The 21,203-nt window shown below is 45.9% G+C and overlaps 1 protein-coding gene and 1 pseudogene across 2 annotated transcripts in view; one reads left to right on the top strand and one right to left on the bottom strand.

The window, feature by feature from the left end:
* Lama3 (laminin subunit alpha 3) overlaps window positions 1–21,203 on the top strand; it is a 218,522-nt gene that overhangs the window by 63,878 nt on the left and 133,441 nt on the right. For both annotated transcript variants that reach the window (XM_041659963.1, XM_041659962.1), the window contains exons 8-13: window positions 1,454–1,572; window positions 7,566–7,656; window positions 8,201–8,332; window positions 9,455–9,517; window positions 19,570–19,704; window positions 20,547–20,684. In XM_041659963.1, the coding sequence (XP_041515897.1) occupies window positions 1,454–1,572; window positions 7,566–7,656; window positions 8,201–8,332; window positions 9,455–9,517; window positions 19,570–19,704; window positions 20,547–20,684 (678 nt within the window). The remainder of the gene's footprint in view (window positions 1–1,453; window positions 1,573–7,565; window positions 7,657–8,200; window positions 8,333–9,454; window positions 9,518–19,569; window positions 19,705–20,546; window positions 20,685–21,203) is intronic.
* Window positions 17,104–19,233, bottom strand: LOC121453536 (annotated as a pseudogene).

Below are 21,203 nucleotides of genomic sequence, written 5' to 3'. Positions count from 1 at the left end.
TGGTGCTGTGCTACAGTTACCAACAAAACCAACTTACAAAGTAACATCTTCTTAAACCTCCCTCCTTCCATCTGCATATTGGTAACTGTGTTCTCCCACGTCAAATTCTGAGACCTTATCGAGGAGCTACCATGAGCATTATAATTAGATAGTTTCAATCAGATACTTTAATGGTTGTGTTAGGCATACTTTGACTAGTCAAGATATTAATATTATTTAATTTTATGTCCTGATCTTTTTGATTATTTTTAATCTTTTTTTGATTTTTAAAAAGATAGTTTTGACATTCTTTCCCAGTCATTATGAATTATTTGGTGTCACTCTTGGTGGCATACAGAATGATCACAGTAGGAATGCAAGTTAATATGGCAGGGTTAGCTAAGTGCCACTCTGAGCCTAGGACCATGCTCCATCACAAACAAAATACGTGCAGCTCCATCTCCATAGGATTTATAGTCAGCCAGATGGATTGTTATTTGTCTATAGGTAGACATTAACCTAATTCTTGTTTTTCATTATTTCACATAGTCCTAAGATTGAAAGTTTAGACTTTTGAAATAAGGGATTTGGAATCAAGCAAAAACTGGACCAACTTCTGGCTCTCTTGTTTATGGGTTATATAGCTATGAATCTGTAACATGAGTGGGGGCCTGCTTGTTGGGGTTTTTGTCCTGCCCAGTACCGCACAACTGTTTAGCCCCAAAGAAAATCACACATAGTTCTCCATAAATTATAAGCTGATTGGCCCATTAGCTCTAGCCTCTCATTGGCTAACTGTCACATCTTGATTAACCCATTTTTCTGATCTATGTTAGCCATGTGGCTCAGTACCTTTTTCAGTGGGACAGATCATATCCTGCTGCTTCGGTGATCTGGGCAGGAGTGGGAGGAATCAACTTCCTCCTTTCCAGAATTCTCCTGTTCTCATTACATCATTTCTACTTCCTGTCTTGTTTTCTCGCTTATATTTTCTGCCTGGCCAATCAGCGTTTATTCAAACATGACTGACGGATTACAAACAATTCTCCCGCACCATGAATCATCTTGTAACCTTGTTCCACCTCAGTTTTCCTATCTGTGGTATGGGGATAATGGCACCTACCTTAGAAAGTAGATTAAATGCCACAAAACATATAAGTTTGTTTCATAATGAATAAAGAGCTGGGCAATAGTTTGCAGTGACTGTAGTCTGTGTACATAACTCTAATAGGCATTTTGATTCACCATTGTTCTATCTTTTAATAAAAGAGAAATGTTTCATTTACTGTCAAACCGGAGTCTATAAAGTACAGTCTTTTCTATAATAGCCTCTGTGTTAAAAATCTCCTGTAATTGTTCAAAGAGTGTCTCCAATGTTTCAGCACAGACTTTATTGTAAGCCACAGAGCAGAGATCCTGTTTGTGAACTTACTAAAAGCGGCACACTAATCTGACCAAGGATGCTTTCTCCCAGCTTGCAACTGCCACGGGCATGCCGTGGACTGTTACTACGACCCAGATGTGGAGCTACAGCAGGCGAGCTTGAACAGCAAAGGCACCTATGCCGGTGGGGGAGTCTGCATCGATTGCCAGGTGAGACACGCCTACAGCCATCACCCTGTATCAACCCTCTTGTCGCCATACATCTGGTTCAAATAGATTCATGTGGACAAAGCCGTCACCAGAACAGAGTAGGGGCGTGACCCACACTGTGTCACTGGGTGACCTTGAGGAAAGGACAAAAGCAACCCAACTGGGACAGTGAGGTCTTTCACGGATGGCTCTGAAACAGCTCAATTTTATGTGGAAAACTAAGCTCTCATCCCTACTCAAATCTATAAAATTGATCTGATATCAAACATGGAAGAATGAAGGTAGAGCTGTAAACTATAGAGAAAAACACTGGGTCCCGTATGATTCAGAAGGTGAGGAAACTTTCCTCAGAGGAAGCCACAATCACGGGAGATGAGGAAATCGGATTTCACTGAAATTAAACTTCTGACCGCTTCCACTGAAAATCACTCATGGGTGAGCTGCAGACAGGGAGAGCAAACTCACAAACCGGGAGTCCTTGATAGTCACTGGAGCCCAGTTATTGGGTTCCTCCACTGAAGTAATAAGCCAAATCAAACCAAATTAGTAAAACCAGATTTAATAAGTAGAACAGAGAAAAGCAACTCCCAGGTGACTCTCAGGAAGGCTGGAGAGAGAGCACCAGAGCAAGGGGCAGATCTGCTGGGGTGGGGCTCAAATGGCCTGTAGGCATCTGGGACAGTGTCTGGGAGGAACTACCCCTGGTGGATGGGAGCAGTGGGGTTGGGCGGAGCTTCCCAATGCTCCTAAGCTCTTAAATGAAGGCAGGTAACTCCCCCAACATACATACCATAACAAAACAGCCTCTTACAAATGTAAGTACATGAATGATTAATAAGCTGGCAATCAAGGGCTGAGCTGCTTCAGTCAGGAGGAAATATCAATCAAAATCACCAAATCGCCTCCACCTCTCACTGGGGCGGCAGTTATTAAAAAGCCTAGAAATTCAATTTCAGTGAGACGTGAGACAACTATACCTGCCATCCCCTCAACAGAAATGGTGTACCGTGGCTGCAGCAACCTATAAAATGCTGCGAAACATGCATCTTCCTACACTGTGATCAACCCACTCCCAGTTTATCTACAACAAACAGAAATGCTTTGGCTGTGAGCCAAGCCTTTAATGGCAGAGCCATCTCTCCAGTCCCAGAAATACTTGTTTTCCAATCGCCGCCAGCATCAGTGGTAAACTCAGCAGTCGTAGGACCGATGGACACATCCTTGCTCATCATTTCATAACAGAATACGAAGGGGCAAAGGAGACCTTGTCTGATGCTACATTGCAGCACTGAGGATCTTAGGGGCAGCACGGAAATAGAAAATCAGCTTCATAGAGGGCTCCTGTTGTGTGGCAGCCATTGGCACAGAATTCTTCAACACAAGTTATTAGAGGAAAATGTCAAAGTGTGATTAGCTCTAAGGAGCTGCAATGGTGGGGGGCTGACGGGGCAGGAACATGGGGATGTTCTGAGTGTCTTCTATACTGCAGTAAGAAATTGGGCTCTTATTCATGTGCATTGTCTGACATTGGCAAATTATGATTGAGAGTTTTGTATGTATAAAATATATTTTATAATAAGAACGAAAATCATAAGCACGTGTTAGACTCCAGTTATTAAGTCCGTGCTTAAATACTTGGTGGAAGGTGGTTGGCACTGTAGCACATGTAGCATGACAAGAAGTCATATGTTGGTGAACGGACAGAGGAGAGGCGGGGATGCTTATGTAGAAATAAGAACTCAAGTGGGATGTTTACTGTTTATGGGAATCTTTAGGTAGGGCTTGTATGACCATTCAGTGTGAAGACATCCAAAACAAATACTGAGGGAAAGAGGAGGCAGAAGTCTATATCACTGCCTGCGTCGGCTCCTCTTGGCCTCTGTTTCTTGTGGTAACACTGACATACTTAGTGAAGACTGGCGGTTACCCGGGTTATGGTGGGCATTGCTCAGAAGTACCCTATCCATGTTAACCAAATGACGTTGAACCTCTCCTATGAAGATAGGGCTAGCTCCCTAGTCCTTCACATCCATGGAGAGGTCAATGAAGTGTTTATCCCACTCTTCCCAAACCATCTGTGTTTCACATGAAACACACAAAAACATATGGGATGCAGACGCAGAACATATGGTTCCGTTCTGCCCCAAACCCGACCACGCACAGAAAAGATATTTTAAAAGCAAAATGCACTCTTTCTCCCGAGCTCATTATAAAGAGAAAATGAGGAAGATGGGCCATCTGAAAAGACTAACAATTCCAAAAAAATCGAGAAGAGAGCAAACATGAAACATACCTATTAGTATGGTACATACGGGGTACACGGCTTTGAATATCAGTGGCATGCAGGCCCAAGAGGTCACAAAAGGAGTTGATTGTGCAGCTGGAGTCAAACTCCTAACACTGCACTAAAGTTCATCAAACATAACCTGTGCTGAGCACGGTGTGTTCAGACTTGAAATACAATAAACATTTTAATTTTCTGAAGTCAGCCTATACATTCAGTGCAATTTTAATACTTTTGTGGAGATGGACAGGCAGATTATGGAATTACTGGCAGAGAACACAAGAATGGATAATTAGAAATAAGTAAATGTGGGACCCATCTTCAGAGGATCAGAACCACTGTGGATTTGTAGCTGGATATGGACTCGGAAAGGGGATTACAGTCTGCCAGAAACTAACAACCTAAACCAGCACCTGGGAATGGCACAATTTGATTTTAAATGTCATGTCATCCATAGTAGAAAATGTGGATATTTTGTAAGTGCTGGGATGCTTGGTTCTTTGGTGGAAAACTAACTGCATTTTATGCTATACATACAATAACACTGGTAGAAAAAGAGAGAAGGCCCACAGGGCTGGCCAGCTTGGTGATCAGGTTCGAGTTTGCTGGTAAAGAACGCATATTCTACAGCAAATTATGTCCCCTAGAAATTCAGTAATTGGGCTGCTTTCCACCATTTCTGTTCAGTGCCCATAAGTGGAAAGCAATGAATTATCATCTCAAAGCACACACGGACAGGCTGTTCCTAGACACTGTCACATACAGTCTCAGTGAAATGGGGTAACTCATAAAGAAGGCTCTGTCTTTACATGGCGGGAGGCAGAAGGATAAAAGGGCCGAATTCTGTGTCTCCTTTCTAGGGGCCTTAATCCACTCATGAAGGATAATCCTTTATGACTGGATCACTTCTTAAAGCCAGTGTCTCTTAACACTATTACCCTGACCATTGAATTTAAGGCTGGGTTTTGAAGAAGACCTAGTTGAGCTGCAGCAGATAGTTAGGACCACCAGCTCCCCAAATAACCACACAGAGATTTATTATTTATGAATGCTTTGCCAATAGCTTAGGGTCGTTACTATTTCTTACAACTTAAATTAATCCACAGTAAATTAATCCTTTTCCAGCATGGCATGTTCATGTCCTGCTCCCTTACTGGTGATTCTGCCCTCCTTCTTCCCAGTGTTCTCTCAGTCTGGCTCTCCTGTCTAACCTCTTTCTGGCTCTTTATTAAACCAATAAGAGCAACGCATCTTCGCAGTGTACAAAAGGATTATTCTACAGCAGATAGTAATGGTGACAGAGTTAGATTCTTGTCCTGAAGAGAAAGCAGTTACCAGAGGCACATATAGATCCTGTTGGTATTAGTTTATTTTATTCCTTGGGTTTCCCATTTTAACTACTGGGTTAGGGTATGAAATATTCTAAGGTGGCCACTTTCCTGAGTTGTGGTATCTGAGTAGATAAGGGCATGAGCTAGGTATCCTTTGGGGGTATTGAAGTAACAGAAGGACAAGAGGCATTTAGTAAGGAGCAAGATCCCAGGGTAGCTGGAAGAGAAATGAGTCAGGAGAAGGGCAGATAATTCTAGAGAGGCACAAAGCCTAGTTCATGTGGAACCTTGATAAGAAAATTCTTCCTGGGTTCTTCGAAGACAAGGTGACTAGTGATGGAGTCCACATGGAGTGGAGAGACAGAAGGTAATGGAGGAGGTGCGGCCGAGAAACTGAGTGCCAGAGGCGGAGAGTTAGGGTTTGCCTAAAGGTCAAAACATGTTTGAAAAGCTCCCTGTTGTGGAATTCAGACCCCAGACACCCAGATCAGGGCCTGGCTTCTAGGTGAGCATTCCATAGCGTGCCACCCGGACTGGGGACAGTTCTGTGTATAGAATTTTCTGGGTGATCACTAAGACTTGGAGTTACACTGCAAACCCCCATGAAGCAGGCAGACTCTGCTGGCAAGATGGCTTTCTGGATACTGGATAAAGGCTCTTGCGAATTTAAGCTTGAGGAGCTGGGTTCAATCCCTGGAGTCCATGGCAGAGGGAAAGAACCAACTCCCGAAAGTTGTCCTGTGTGTGCACCATGCTGCACACACACTCCCTTCCTCTGGGGGGAGCCAAAGCAGCCAGTAGGTGGAAGACAGGTCTTTTTCCCCTCCTCAGCTTGGGTCTCTGATTCTAGTTTAATGTTAAGCCCTGTGCAAACACAAGGTCAAACACCCACTCCTCCCAGCAGGACCTCTAGACCCCAGCGTAAGCCTGGGAAGCCACCCCGACTCTTGCGCTTTGACCTGCCTGTACTCGGTTCAGCCAGGACCCTGCTGTCCATAAATGCAATGGTGTGAGTTGCCCTCAGACTGTGGAGGACCTAGAGAAAACCATCCAAAACCGAGGCGTTATCCTATCTGTAGTGTTTCCTCTCTCAGTTCTTCGCTGCTATTTAAGCATGCGTTGAGGCAGAGAGGCAAGGCTGCCCCCCTCAGAGAACAGTTCTCGTGTCCTGCTCTAATTGGATTGCTAGCCAAGGTTAGCCATAGTAGCAAGCAGTGGGATGGAAGGGGATGGCATTTGATGGGAAGACTGGGTGGGCTACAGCTCTTTCTTATTTGCTTAGAAGCTTCCTGTGAGTGCTGGCAGGCTGGCCAGCATGGTTTTTGACTTTGGTGCTAAATTAGATTCAGATTTTTAGCCCACAGAACAAGAGTGGTAAAAACCAAGAGTCTGTGGTTAATAAAACCCCGCAGGGAGAGGACACAGACTGGCCTTTGTTCTCCCCAGGTTTCTGTGAAGGTTCCATGTGGTTCGTGTTGCTCATTCTTGTTGCTCTGCGTTTGCTGCCTTTTCCATAGTGACACTGCTCAGTGCTTTTCGGGTGAGAAGGAGACAGAATTGAGCTGTGGCATGTGTTTCTTGGAAACTGATCATGTGTACTGGGTAATTGGGTTTGTGGCAATTGTAAGAATTAACCGTGGACTAGAAAAAGCCACCCAGCTCAAAATTGAGCTCTGTGTATGAGCCTCGTGCTCTCATTGTCCATTCACACAATAATTCACATTGAAAACACAGATGCAGTCAGAAAGACCAGAGACAGAGATCTTTATATGCTTTCCTTCCCAAACTGGGAAAGATATTCCCCTGTGCCATCTCATCCTTTGAGCTAAAGCAGGACTATGAGTAGCCATCCCTGGCGCTTCTGAGCTGCAGGAAGTCTAGAAACTGCTCACAGCTAGAGGGACACTATTGTTTTTTCTTAATCAAGTGTCAAGTTCATTGAAATATTTTAATTTTTTTACATTGTTTGTTTGTTGAGGTAGGGTTTCTCGGCGTAAGAGCCCTGGCTGTCCTGGAACTCTCTTTATAGACCAGGCTGGCCTCAAACTCACAGAGATCTACCTGCCTCTGGCTCATATTATTTTAATTTTTAAATTTTTATTTACTTATTTGTTTGTTTGTTTATTTTTAGAGAGAGAAGCCAGGACTGTTAGTTTAATGAACCTTTCCACGTGTGTGGCGGGGATTTCAGGGACAAGGTGAAATCAGGGTCCTATGACACATTTTGGGTCCTGTGATACAGGGTCAGGATGTATGGTCTTAGGGACTTTGGAATTTCTGGCTTGTATGACAGAATTATTTCTGTGGCGGATTAGCACAAAGTAAAGAGCGCTGGGCTTCTCTGGCATCCTTTGAAGGGTCTGTCCTTGTTTCCCTAGCACAACACAGCAGGTGTGAACTGTGAGAAGTGTGCACAGGGTTTCTACCGGCCCTACGGAGTTCCAGTGGAGGCGCTCCATGGCTGCATCCGTAAGTATCATGTCAACTCTGTATATGACAGGCTGTGTGATTTACCCCAAGGGTGTCACAGGCTCGGGGGCCTGGACGGTCTTTGCTCCCTTGCCTTTGTAGTATTGCTTCTATTTCCTTCTAACTGAGTTATCTCAGGTAACTTCATATTTTCTCTGAGCCCAAGAATTCTAACATGTAAATAATCATGATAATACATATATTTCATAACAGTAGGTGAAAAGCTATCAAAAGTACCTAGTCGATCCCTTACTTGATTGAATCAGTCACCTATCAAGCCTGCAATAAATATTGCTTCTTCAGTTTTCTACTGGTTTGACATGTTTCTGTGATCTCCAATCATTTTTACTTTGTCATAATTAACATCAAACCAGCATAGTAACAAGTCCGCAAAGATTTAGTAATCATCGTAGCGTTTAACTTTAGTCGAGTGTTTGCTATGTACAGGAGATTGAGACCATGGCATCCTTGAGAAGTGTGGGCACAGTCGTGCCTTCTGAGCACAGCGAGGGGTGGGTCACGTAGTGATTCTTTTTCCTCTTAGCTTGCAGCTGTGGTCCGGAACGTGCATATGAGTGTGAGCAGGGCTCAGGCCGCTGTCACTGTAAGCCAAATTTCCAAGGAGACAACTGTGAGCTATGCGCAGATGGATACTATAACTTTCCATTTTGCTCGAGTAAGTATCCAGTATGGATGAGAATCTTCTTTCTGGCCCATAGCCAACCTGTGTGTGAGCAATGACGGACAGGGAGGGTGTGTGAGGGTCTAGAAAAAGGCCCAGGCAGGTTTTGTTTACATAAAAGCGTTTCCCAAGTTGCGAAGGCAAGCCTTAGAATTGTGTTTAGTGTGGTGTTATACAATAGACATTGCCATTTTATTAGGCCACTGGGCGTAGGCTCAAATACTGCAAAATTCAACTTGATCGTAATAGTTGAGTGTGACTTTGATAGACCTAGTGCATCATGCTTTGCAGGGTGGGGGTGTAAGAAGGTGTGTGTTCTCTCTTTCAGTGTCCAGGAGGGCAAGCTCTCCTCCCTCCTCCCTCCTCCCTCCTCCCTCCTCCCTCCCACAACGATCTGGATGAATATGTTAACATATTCATGTGTGTATATACATTTTATCTCAGAAGTGTGCTGGGAGCAGTGGGGAGCTGGGACCGACCTGTTGAGGGCTCCACACTGCAGTGTGCACCTGCTGTCCTAGAGTGATGATTTAAGCAGTGACTGCTTCACTAAGGAGACCTTCCTACTTTGGATAATCAAATGCATTTACAGGAAACAATGTCTGAAGCCAATGACTGTGTTTCAGGTGCTTACCCATATTGAATCTGTGCCTGGGATAGGCTCGCCAGAAATTGCTCTTGCCTTTTTAGTGGGGAAAAAATAAGAAGATGCTTTAATCACTTTTTTAATATAATAAACAAAAATTCAGGGAGAAAATTTAGAAGAAAACATTGTTTTAAAACTACTCTCAATTTTACTTAAATAAAGAGTAAAATTTCTGTTTAAAAAGAAACAATCCTAAATTCTATTCATACACAGCTATTCTTTGGGCATAGCTGTTTTGAATAATTTAGCAATCGTGAGCATAAAACGCCACCCGTTTCCGTTTGCTGATCTGCTAAGCAGCCTGGCTTCAGTTATGAGGCGTGTTGGCCACAGAGAGCGCAGGGCCTTTCTCTCAATCAGCCTCATGTGTAGCTTTTCACTCAGGGAGGGGCCTTCTTCCTGCTAAGTGCAGCTTGGCTGTTCATGCTACTATCTCATTAATCTGTGTTTTAAAATAAATTATTTTATAGGAATTCCAGTCTCTCCTGTTTATACTCTGAGTCTAGAAGACCCAATAGCTGGCAATATAAAAGGTAAGTAGCCTTTTTTTTTTTTTGGATTTAATGTCGATGAAAATATTATGTTCCATTCCTGTTTTGGTTCCTGAACACGTTGCCAAGTCCAGGTGAAGTTCTGGGGTACTGTGGGGCTTTGGCAGTTGTTTCCTGGCCATTCTCAGGCATATCTTTTGAAAGGACTCTGCCCATTCAGGGTGCTGGATAGAGCTTGGGTTATAGATTACTACTTTGCTCAAAATCCTTTCACAGTAGCCTTCCTGTCTACTGGGCCACCTGTTCCACCCACACGAACTTAGTGCAAGTGCTGTATCTGGGAGGTGATGCCAAGAAACAGCAGGGCAGGAGTGGGAAGGGCATTGAGGGAGCCTCTGCAAAGGGTCATTAGCCAGGCCTACTACGGTTCTGGGCTGCATCTCCCTGGACATTATCAGGAAACAAGCAGGACTCCTTGGGAATGAAGGCAGGGAGGGAATGACCTAGTGATCAGGACCTTGTGGAAAGCTGCTTCCACAGAGTGTCCAGCAGGAAGGCTAGGAGCACCACAGCCAGGAGCACAAGCCCTGGGTGGAGGGCAGCAGATGTGAGCATCCTTTGGGGTGGGGAGGTAAGTAGTAACTAGAGGATTTGGTACTGCACCTACCAAGTTTCCCTGCTACTAAAAAATACCAGTCTGGGTGCTAAAGGCTTAATAGTGCACAGAGAAACATTCCCGGCGTCTCTAGAACTTCTGTTTCTGTGGGGTTTGTTGGGATGGGGACTCAGAGCTCAAACAATAACACATGTATCAAGACAACATTTGTGTGTATGTATCTGCACACACACACATACACATAAAATTATGTTCTAATTGATGTGCTAGTTGGCTTCCTGTTGCTGGACCAAGTTGTTTGCAAAATCAGTTTCTGAGGAGGAAAATCTGTGCTTTGTTTGCTCTATTGCTTTGGGCACGTGGAGACAAAGCTCTGCATGACGGAAGTGCATAGTTGGGGGGGGGTATTCACTTCATGGCAGCCAGGAAGCAAGTAGGAAGAAAGGTGAGATCCAACATAGTCTTCGAGGGTGCCCACAGCAGGGATCCGCCAGCGTTTTCTTAAACATTCAGAAATTAACTGGAATGGAGCTCAGAGCTAGAGCCTTGGCAATACACAACTCTGATTTCTCTCACAAGAATGTTTAGATCTCCCATCTACAGCTTGTCTACAGCAACCTTTTTGTTATTCAAAAGAGGCTCATGGTGACTTCAGGAAAGGAAAGGTAACTGAACTTGGAGAGAAGTTCAGATAACTGCCACAAAATGCTAGGGAAATCCTGGATCACAGCCTAATGAAAAATAAACGTTAACACAGTTGAGTTTGAGAATTCAAAGATACAGTGATCCACCTCAGTTTGCTGGCTTATTAATTCATTTTAATTATTTATTTTTGTGTGTATTTGTCTGTTCCAATCTGTGTACATGTGTGTGGGATTTTGTGCATGCACGCAAGCATGCATGCATCCACGTGTGCATTGTGGAAGCCAGAGAGTGACAAAGGATATCTTTCTAAGCTTTTCAGCTTGTTTGTGAGACAAGGTCACCTGACGCTGTAGGTCACATTTTGGCCAGACTCACTGGCCAGCAGGAGCCTGGATCCCCTTATCTCCATCTCCCCAGCACCGGGAGTTAAGTAGATGCTTCTGTGCCCGGAGTTTTACATGGGTCCTGGGGGTCAAAGTCAGGCCCTCATGGGTGCGCAGCACATACTTTTCCATCTGATCTGCCTCTCCCTATTAATACATCCTAAAAACACTGAGCCTGGGACTTAGTTATTGCCAGAGCATATTAGAAGTGCTGATTTATAAACCACCAGCAGATACAGCGCACCAGAGGAAGCCGGCCTCCCTCCCACCCTGAGACCTATAGAAGATTCTGTGTTCTCAAGTAGAGTTTCTCTTAACTAAGCATGTGCTAAAAAACAAACAAACAAAAAGCAGTTTATTTTTTATTCCTGCCTGTCACCCAAGGTCTTAAAGTAGGCTTTCAGGGATGGAGACTGTCCTGACTCTGGACAGTTAGGGAGCACTGCCTCAGCCGGGAGGAGCTCCTGTCTAGAGGGTGTCAAGCTTCACTGTGAAGGATCACTGGGTGCTTCTTATTAGGGAGCACTGCCTCAGCCGGGAGGAACTCCTGTCTAGTGGGTGTCAAGCTTCACTGTGAAGGATCACTGCATGCTTCTCATTAGGGAGCACTTCTCAGCCAGGAGGAGCTCCTGTCTAGCAGGTGTCAAGCTTCACTGTGAAGGATCACTGCATTCTTCTCATTAGGGAGCACTTCTCAGCCAGGAGGAGCTCCTGTCTAGCAGGTGTCAAGCTTCTCTGTGAAGGATCAGATAGGAATGACTTCTGGGCTTTGGGGTTTGATAGATTCTGTCACATGTCCTCAACTGCTGTTGAGGGAGCCATAGCTAATATGCAAATGAAAGCATTGGGCAGTATTCCAATATAATCTATTTTTCTATAAACAGATATATTTGGCTCTCATACAAAAGTTTACAGACCCCCAGGACCACATCAGAGTCTCTGCCGTGCAATTCTACACCCAAGCTAAAGTATTGTACTAGAGACTCCCATATCCAGCCAAGATTGAGGCAATTAATCAGTCTCAAAACCCAGCCCTTCCTGTCCATGGGTGTTCTACCTCCTCTGTAGACTACTGAATATCAAAAATATATTTCTAAAAAAAGCATCTTGAGGGAAGTGCTTGCCACGCCAGCGGGAACATCTGAGTTTGGCTCCCCAGACTATGCGTAGAGCTGGATAGAGCAGCTCATATCCCACCATTCCTATGGTGAGACAGGAGGTGGAGACAATAGAATCTCGTGAAGCTCATAGGCCAGTGTGGCATATACAGAGATGTGGCTCTGTCCCCAAGAAGGTGGAAGGCAAACCCCAACATGAGATTTTCTTTTCTTTCTTTTTTTTTAATTTATTTATTTATTAAGGATTTCTGCCTCGTCCCCACAACCGCTTCCCATTTCCCTCCCCCTCCCCCGATCAAGTCCCCCTCCCTCATCTGCTCGAAGAGCAATCAGGGTTCCCTGACCTGTGGGAAGCCCAAGGACCACCCACCTCTATCCAGGTCTCCTAAGGTGAGCATTCAAACTGCCTAGGCTCCCACAAAGCCAGTATGTGCAGTAGGATCAAAAACCCACTGCAATTGTTCTTGAATTCTCAGTATTCCTCATTGTCCGCTATGTTCAGCTAGTCCGGATTTATCCCAACCAACATGAGATTTTCCTTTGATCCCACACATAGAGTGGCATATATAAACCATCCCGCACTACATGCATACATGTTATACACACAAGTTCCCATGAAAATGTTATAAGAATGCATTCACAGTGTACAGATAGAATTCTTGCCAGTTTTAATGCTGTATAAAAGCATATTGTGTTAAGTATTATAAATCTTGCTATGATTAAAGTATATGGAAATACACACGTAGGTTATGTTCAAAGGTTTTGTATACTGTGTCATTTGAGAACTTGGGCATCTGGGGGTTTTAAGCCCATAGGGGGAGGGAGTCCATGGAGTCCCCCATCAGTGCTAAGTAACGACTGTACTGGGTGAGGAGTCCTGACTCTGAAGGACAGACTCTAACTGGACAAATGGCCATGCGGACTCGACTGCTTTTAGTTTCTCTCCTTATCTCATAACTGGATATGATTAGGATTTAGATGGCGGGATCAGCTAGACACATCCACCTGAGCATCATTCGTAGAAAGCAGATGTGTCCTAGACACATCTTTAAGGGATCCCCTTGGAATGTATGCTCAAGGACATTAGACTGCCATGTGCAGGTCCCTCTAGTCCTCCAAGTTAAATTGCAGTGAGAAGGAAAACCCACAGGATGCAGCACCCAGGAGTCTAATTTATCAGGGATGCTGAGGAGATCTCGGCTGATTCTCTAGAGCAGCTCGTCAGGTCTGCAAACAGGCCAGCCCTGATTCATTACAGGATCGGAGTTCCTGAAAAGATTGTGGAAAGGTTTGCAATCCCCCACCCACTGTGTAAGGAAGAACTGCTTGCTTTTGTCAAGGTCCTAGCTCAAGCCAGGGCCTGGGGGCCAGCAGATGTGTGAAACTCGGAATGCCCCAAAAGGTCTGGGTAATGAGCTCTGGTGCATGCTTTTTGGGGTGGGGGCTCTTTAGGATGGGATTCACCTGGCAGGTGAGTGGGGCCATCACTGAGGGCGTGGAGCTTGACCGATGTGGCTTAGACCACATCGTGCTTGACCAATGGGCAAGCAGGTTATGATAGCTCCTTCGGGAGGCTCCGCTGATAAAATAGAGCTAAGAATGGTGTTTACTGAAGAGAATTGAGGCTTGGTTCAGTCTTGGCTCATCTTTGATGAAGTGCCTACGCTGTGCTACATGCTGCCCACTTCAGTCCCTGCTCCTGGGAGCTCCCAGTCCACGGGAGATGGACAGTTAGAGGGGCAGGGAAGAACCCAGAGCTAAGGGAGCAAGGGGAAGGTTATCCCTGATGGAAGAATGGGTGAGAGGAGGCAGGGAAGGAAGGAGGTAGGTGGGTAGGAAGTCTGGCTTCCCCAGAACAGGAATAGAGGAATTTGGGATGAGTCTTGGAGCATAAAGAGCAATTAGCTAAGCAGAGAAGAAGAAACATTGAAGAAAGGTATGGCGGGTAGGAGAGGGGATGGCAGGAAGATTGTTGGACTGGACTGTGGAGAGGGAGGAAGTTCCAGTGAGTGGGATGGGGTGGACTCTGAGAGAGTGAGGAAAAGATCTGATTGGACAGCCTGGTTTAAACATGCAAGTTTGCAGTACACAGCCAGGCCTTGCAGAGTGGTACCCTCACCATGAACAAGCACCATGATCTGCATATCTGTGATAATCTCACTATAATCTGCATAACTGTGATAATCTCACTTGAGGAGTGTGCATCCTTATCTAATTTGCATGAAGGATCATGTGTCCTGCTGTGGTCTGGAAGGACTTTGGATTGTGTCCTGAGGCATTGTGTCACCACTGAGGGACTTGACACTAGGGAGGAACTGAAAAGTAGGGCGCTTGACAAGATCCCTGGTGGCACCAGCACGGAGAGAGGTCAGGAGGGTGAGACAGGGTGTCAGCCTTCGAGGGGACTCGGTGGGTGAAGACACTTGCACCAAGCCTGACGACATGAGTTAGATATCTGACCCCACATGGCAGAAGGAGAGAACTGTCTCCCATAAGTTGCCCATCCTCTGATACATGTGCTACAGTTCATATATGCTTGCGATACGCACACACATAAATAATAAGTAAACGCAGCAAGAAGTCAGAATTCAGATGGTACCCAGGGCCCTCAAATTATGACAAAGAAAGATGAGGCTCTGGACACCAAAACCTGGGCAGAGATGAGGGTTCCAGGGGCTTTTCTGAGAGGAAGTGGCCAGGACCTAGTGATGAGATGGGTTGTTTTGTTTGTTTGTTTCAGTTGTAAATTGTAATTCCCTGAACTTGGATGCTAGGAAAACTCCAAGTTCCTCATGGATTCCAATGCCTAGTTTAGTCTCAAGACTGCAGTTCACAGTGAAATGTTCCCTTCTGGCTGTCTCAGTCCTCAGAGCTGTGTCCTTGGGCTCCTGTGTGAGTCTTGTGAGAAGATGACATGGTGACACTCATTACAGCCTCAGCTCCAAGCTTCTCTTGTCATGGATGCGCCTTGGGTCTCTTTCATTCTGCCCTCTTAGATTCTGTGGCTAAACCTTAGAGTTAAAGCAATGTAGGAAGATTAGCAGGGAGAATGTGCATTTCACATGTGTGCAAACCATCTTCAGAAAGAGAATGAAGGCCCAATGAAGCTGCCTGGAACCCAAACTAATACAGATGCTATAGAAAGAACTATAAACTGGAGATATGACCAGAGAGCTTGTTCAGGGCAGGGCAGAGTGAGATGGTGCTTAAGGATCCACAGAAGTACAAGATGTTGTGTGTATGGATCTCAGTCCACTTCTGGTCTCATACACTAACACTGTTCTCTTGGCTCTGAAGAGTACCTTCCTCATGGGAAGTTAGCTGACTACTTTAAGTAAATGAGGAGGATAGTCCTTCTTGGAACTGTTTGTCCAGTGCCTTTGGCTCAAAATAATCAGTGTTATTTACCATTCAGTGTTATCTGAGGTTTCTGTCCTTCTTGGTTCCTGCAGTGTCCCAAAGAAATCACACAGAGGTCTACATTAATAATAAACTAATTGGCCCATTAGCTCAGGCTTCTTATTAACTCTTATAACTTACATTAGCCCATTATTCTTATCTGTGTTAGCCACATGGCTCAGTACCTTTTTGAGAGGCGTAGTCACATCTTGCTTCTTCTGTGTCTGGACAGGACTGCAGAGGGAGCTTCCCTCTTCCTAGAATTCTCCTGTTCTCATTGATCCACCTGTACTTCCTGTCTGGTTGTCCCGCCTATACTTGCTGCCTGGCTACTGGCCAATCAGAGTTTATTTAAAATATAATTGACAGAATACAGACTATGGTCCCACACCAGTCAGTGTCTGCAGGGAATGAGTTTCAAAAACCCACCCCTTCAGATATCAAAATTTGCAGATGCTCAGTTGCTGGTATAAAATAGCATGCATGGTATTCATGTAACCTATGCACATCTGTGTAACCTCCACACATTATTCGTGTACTTTAAATCACCCCACACCACTGAGTATCTAATATAAATGCTGTTTAAGTTGTTACACTGTATCACTTAGGAAACAGTGGTAAGAGCAAGCCTGGGCATACTCACTGCAGACACTGTCGTTTTCCTGAGTGATCTCAAACATAGGAGCCTGTGGGTACAGGGCTAGCTGTGTGAGGCTGAAGGTTCTGAGCCCTCCGCTCCCAAAGCCCTGCTTGTCAAACCAACTCTCATGCAAATGCTGGGATGCTCTGTCTTCCTCTTATAATATTTTATTTTTAGTTATTACATTAGAGAAAATGACTCTACAAATTTGCTGTTAACTTTTTTCCGAAAGGTTAGGGTTTAAGGCAAAGGGGAAGAGGAAGGATTTAGAAATTTTCCAACCCTCACAAGTCCTTCCTTCGGAAGGGGAGGAATTGGATTGGGCTGAATCTCTGAGTCTCCCTCCAGGCAGTATAGCAAGATTCAGAAGTTAATATAAGGGATAGGACTACAAATGTTTGCTGTATGTAATTGGTTTGATGATGTATCTTAATCTAGAATAGACCTTTAAACTTACTTCCAAGATTGTTTTAAGTTTGCATTCTTAGTATAATAAAATTAAATGTGTTTGGTTTTAAATCAGGCAGACTCGGGCACACATACTACCTCTGTCTTCCTGGCTTGTGACCTTAGCATTTCTGAGTATGATTCCTTTTCATTTTTTGTCCATACTTAATTAAGATCATTAACCTCTTCCTGTCCATGGCACCGAGGGTAGTGCTTTGAGAGGCAGTGGGCAAACCATGAGTTGTGGCTGCCCATGGCTCTACCGCTCCAACCTTTGGCCACATTCTCTCTCTGAGGATGGAGGACAGTTTCCTGGTCAGACCTATCTAGGACAATAGTCCAGCAAGGCTGTGTACAAGGGTCCAGGCAGCCCTGTCGGGTCAGGAAGAGGAGGGGGCACGAAACACATCAACATGCCTCTTCGCCCCCACTGACTGCCTCTTCTTCAGTCCGCTCCAGTGATCCAGGAACTCCAGCCCCTGTGGGCACCTGTCAGAGCAGATGAGGCATGTGAGTGTATGGTCTTGGTGCTTCAAGACTGGAGCAAGGAACCACAGGCCAAAGTGGCCTGCTGAGAGGGTCGCTCATAATCCCTCATTGCTGGGTCCCTCAATTCCTATGTTCCAGCTGGGGACTGCCATCCATACAGCTAAAATTGCTGTGTGTTGTTAAGGGGAGGGGTCCTCTCTAGGTTCAGAGCATACAGGGGACCCTAAATCTAAAGCATGAACCCAGACCAAAAGGGGTCAAGAGCTCTGGTTCCCCTTTCCTCCCTCCGTCCCAGTACATCCACCCTCCATGGGTTTTTGATGAATCAGTTGCACAGGCGCCATCTTCGTGATCCTTCTCGGTTGCCCACATCTCCCTAAAGGAGTCCAGTAAGGAGGGGATGGAGCTACCAGTCCATGTGGACGGACTACGACCATTCTAGAGGAGCTGAGATCTTGCCCTTTGAGGCAAACTTCTTCACTCTACTTAGTAACTGGTCTTGAAAGCCTTTAAGTGTTGAGACTGTGGAAGCACAATATTGGAGGACAGCATCTGGTAATGTCCATCCAGCACTGCACAGATCCTCATCACCCATCAAGTCTGACTGGAACGTGCACAGGCCCCACATCAAGAGAACTGCAAGTGGACAGTGTATATTATATATTCTCAGTTTCTAAAGCAGTGGTTCTCAACCTGTGAGTCATGGCCCTTTGGGACGGTCGAATGACCCTTTCACACGGGTTGCTTAAGACCATTGAAAAACATAGATATTTGCTTTATCAGAACAGTATCAAAATTAGTTATGAAGAATCAACAAAAGCAATGTAATGGTTGGGGTCACCACAACACGAGGAACTGTATTAATAGGTTACAGAAGGTTGAGAACGACTACCCGGGAACATTCTGTGAGCTGATGGATAGATAGCAGGTTTGCTCTTTGGTGGTCTGGACAACCTCAAACTCAGCGAAGGCGTGGAAGTCAACCCTTTCCTTGTGTAGCAGCAGCCACAGATAGCATGAGATGTCACGGCCTGCTATGTCCACCTGCATCGTGGAGTTTGCCGTGGCAATGCTCTCATAGATAGGGACAGCATGAGTGACCCTATCCCCTGGAGTCTAAAGCCACTGCTGTTTTGTGTCTTGTTGCATCCGGGCTGAGCACAGCCCACATGGAGATAAACAGGGCAGGAACATTGAAAGTCTCAGCACCTCGGCTGTCTTCTCCCGTTCCTACTGGGTTTAGCAGTGCTCTCTAGAGAGGCCATACTGCCAGGTGCACTGTTCCAGTCCTAAATCCCAGTGTGCTCCATGTGAGCACACGGCCAGTAGCCCCTGTGTGTCTCTTCTTTTGGTCCGATGAAGAGGACCCCCTCCGGGGCTTCAGCCATGAGCCTAGTGTGAAAACAGTACTTAGAAATCTGTCTCCTGGAAGACTAGCCTTGATCACTCCGGAACCATTGCTGCTGACCATGGGAGGGTTGGCAATGATGTCATAGGAAGTGTAAGGACTGCAGCAACCTTGGCTCAAAGTCGCAGGCCAATGAGCTGTTCATTGTGTGATCACCCAGTGAGTGATCTCAGAACCGGAGTGCAAGACAAACTCAACTAAGATGGAGAATAAGGAGAGCAGAGGGGGCGGAGCCTACTTATACAGACCTTCTGAGGAGCAGGGACATGCATAGACATATATAAGATGAAAAGCTTTTATGCCAGGACATAGGATAGAATGTGCCAGACAGGTTGTTATGGTCTGAGACAGGTCCTGAGGTGGGTATGTATTTGATTGGTGTTATTGCCAGCAACCTGGTTTCTGGAAGGCTGTGAGCCTGGTGGATTCTGTGGGACAATCTCCCAGAAACCCTGAAAGCCAAGTTTGAAACACTCTAGGGTTGAATTACGTTGCTTTCTCATCTTAAAAACAGAAAGAGGAGCTGGAAATATGGCTGTCAGTCAGTGTCTTTCTTGAAAGCTTGAGGACCTGCACTCAGAACCCTCTGACCCACAGAAAGGCTGGGTGCCATGGTCCAGAGCTGTCTTAGTAGGGCTCCTCGCTGTGAGAAAACACCACGACCATAGGCAACTCGGGGAGGAAAGGATTCATTCCATATTGTCATCTAGGTACAATGCAGTATTGAGGGAAGTCAGGGCGGGAACCTGGAGGCGGGAGCTGATGCAGAGGCCATGGAGGGGTGCTGCTTGCTCAGCCTGCTTTCTCGTACACCCCAGGACCGCCTGCCTGGGGTGGCACCACCTGGAATAGGCAACAACACCCCAGGCTTGCCCACAGGCCACTGTGGTAGGGGAAGCAGGAATTCCACCCAGCACAGCGGCCTCTCTGACAGTCTCTTTCTTTGTAGGTTGTGACTGTAACCTGGAAGGTGTTCTCCCAGAGATATGTGACGACCATGGCAGGTGCCTGTGCCGCCCTGGGGTTGAGGGTCCCCGGTGTGATTCCTGCCGCACAGGCTCATATTCATTCCCTATATGCCAAGGTGAGTGGGTAACACAGAAACGCTGGCCCCCAGTTTCCCAGGTTGGATTTCTCCTGAGGAAGCGCAGACAAACTTTCTGGAAGATCAGCATGGCCTGTGGTTTAAGCAGCTACCCCGCCTTCTACAGATGTGACATTTCTCTGTCCTCTGAGACCATCTCTTGTTCTTTCCTTTCTCCTCTCTGGAAGCCAGGTGCTGGGCTGGCAGTCAGCTCACTGGGTTCAAGTCCTGGCTCTCAAGAGTGGAGTTGTGAGTTTAGGAACCTGCCCAGTGGACAGAAGGAGGCAGAGATAACAGCACCACCAGGCTGGATGTCTCAGTAGTCCCAGTCTGGTGCTGAGATCCTGGAGTATTTCTTCTCCTTCTTCTGGGTTAGGGTGTTCAAGTCTTCCTGTTGCGTGTTCGCAGGATTCTGGTGTTACCATGTGCTGTTCAGGATGTTGTAGGAATTCTTGCATTGGTGCCTGCCCATCTTTTCCTTCAAATGAGGCCAGCAGAGTCTTGGTCCAATCTTTGCTATGGCTGACTGTGTTTTTCTTGGTCTGCCCTCTCTTAGGTCCCCTCAGCACTGGAGCAGGCTCTCAGATCCCCTCCACCCTGAAGCCGGCTGGGTTGGGGGATCCAAGGACCTTGCAGAGGAAAAGGGGTGCTTGGGAGCAGGGTGGAATGGGGTAAAGAAGCCAACAGCAGGGAATACACCCCGCTGGATGACCAGAAAAGCTTAGGGAATTGGAGGGGGCCTGGATTCACTTCCCCTGGCCCTATCTGAGGGGTAATGTCCAGGACACTGCCCTGTGCTCTTTATACCTCATGCCTAAGTCTGATCAAGCTATTTCCCACAGCCTGCCAGTGTTCGACTATTGGATCCTATCCGGTCCCCTGTGACCCGGTGACTGGCCAGTGTGAATGCCTGCCTGGAATAACAGGAAGGCAGTGTGACAGGTGTCTCTCGGGAGCCTATGACTTCCCTTACTGCCAAGGTAAGGAAAGTAAGAAAAGGGAAAGACCCAGAGGCAAGGGGTAGATGGAGTAACTTAGAAAAGCCAGCTAGAAACAAGCCAGGCTAAGACTGGGTATTCATAAGTATTAATAGGTCTCTCTGTGTGTGATTTATTTGGGAGCTGGGTGGTGGACCCCTCAAAGACCAAAGGGCAAAGGAGTAAAAACAAAATAAAACAACAAAACAATAACAACAAAAACAAAAAACAGGAACATCATGAGGAACTGAGGCATACTTGGCAAAGAGAAAAGGAAAGCAAAAAGCTAAGGGGCCCTTTGTAAGGAATGCTATAGGATCCTGTTACCCACATGCTCCAATGGCGATAACCAGCCTCAGAAGTGGGACCAACCAGGCTGCTGCCAGTGTAATAGGGAGATGTTGCAAATGCTCAGCTATAGCCTCTGCAGGCATCACCAAGAACTTCAGTACACAGGGGTGTTATTCTCTTAAAGATGAGGGTGACCCAGAAGCCTCTGAGGAGCCACAGCGGGTTACCCGA

This window comes from Microtus oregoni, unplaced genomic scaffold (genome assembly GCF_018167655.1).
Source record: "Microtus oregoni isolate MIOR12 unplaced genomic scaffold, Mior012 000011F_ref0000422, whole genome shotgun sequence".
Classification (NCBI taxonomy): Eukaryota; Metazoa; Chordata; class Mammalia; order Rodentia; family Cricetidae; genus Microtus; species Microtus oregoni.
This window is presented reverse-complemented; position numbering and strand designations above follow the sequence as displayed.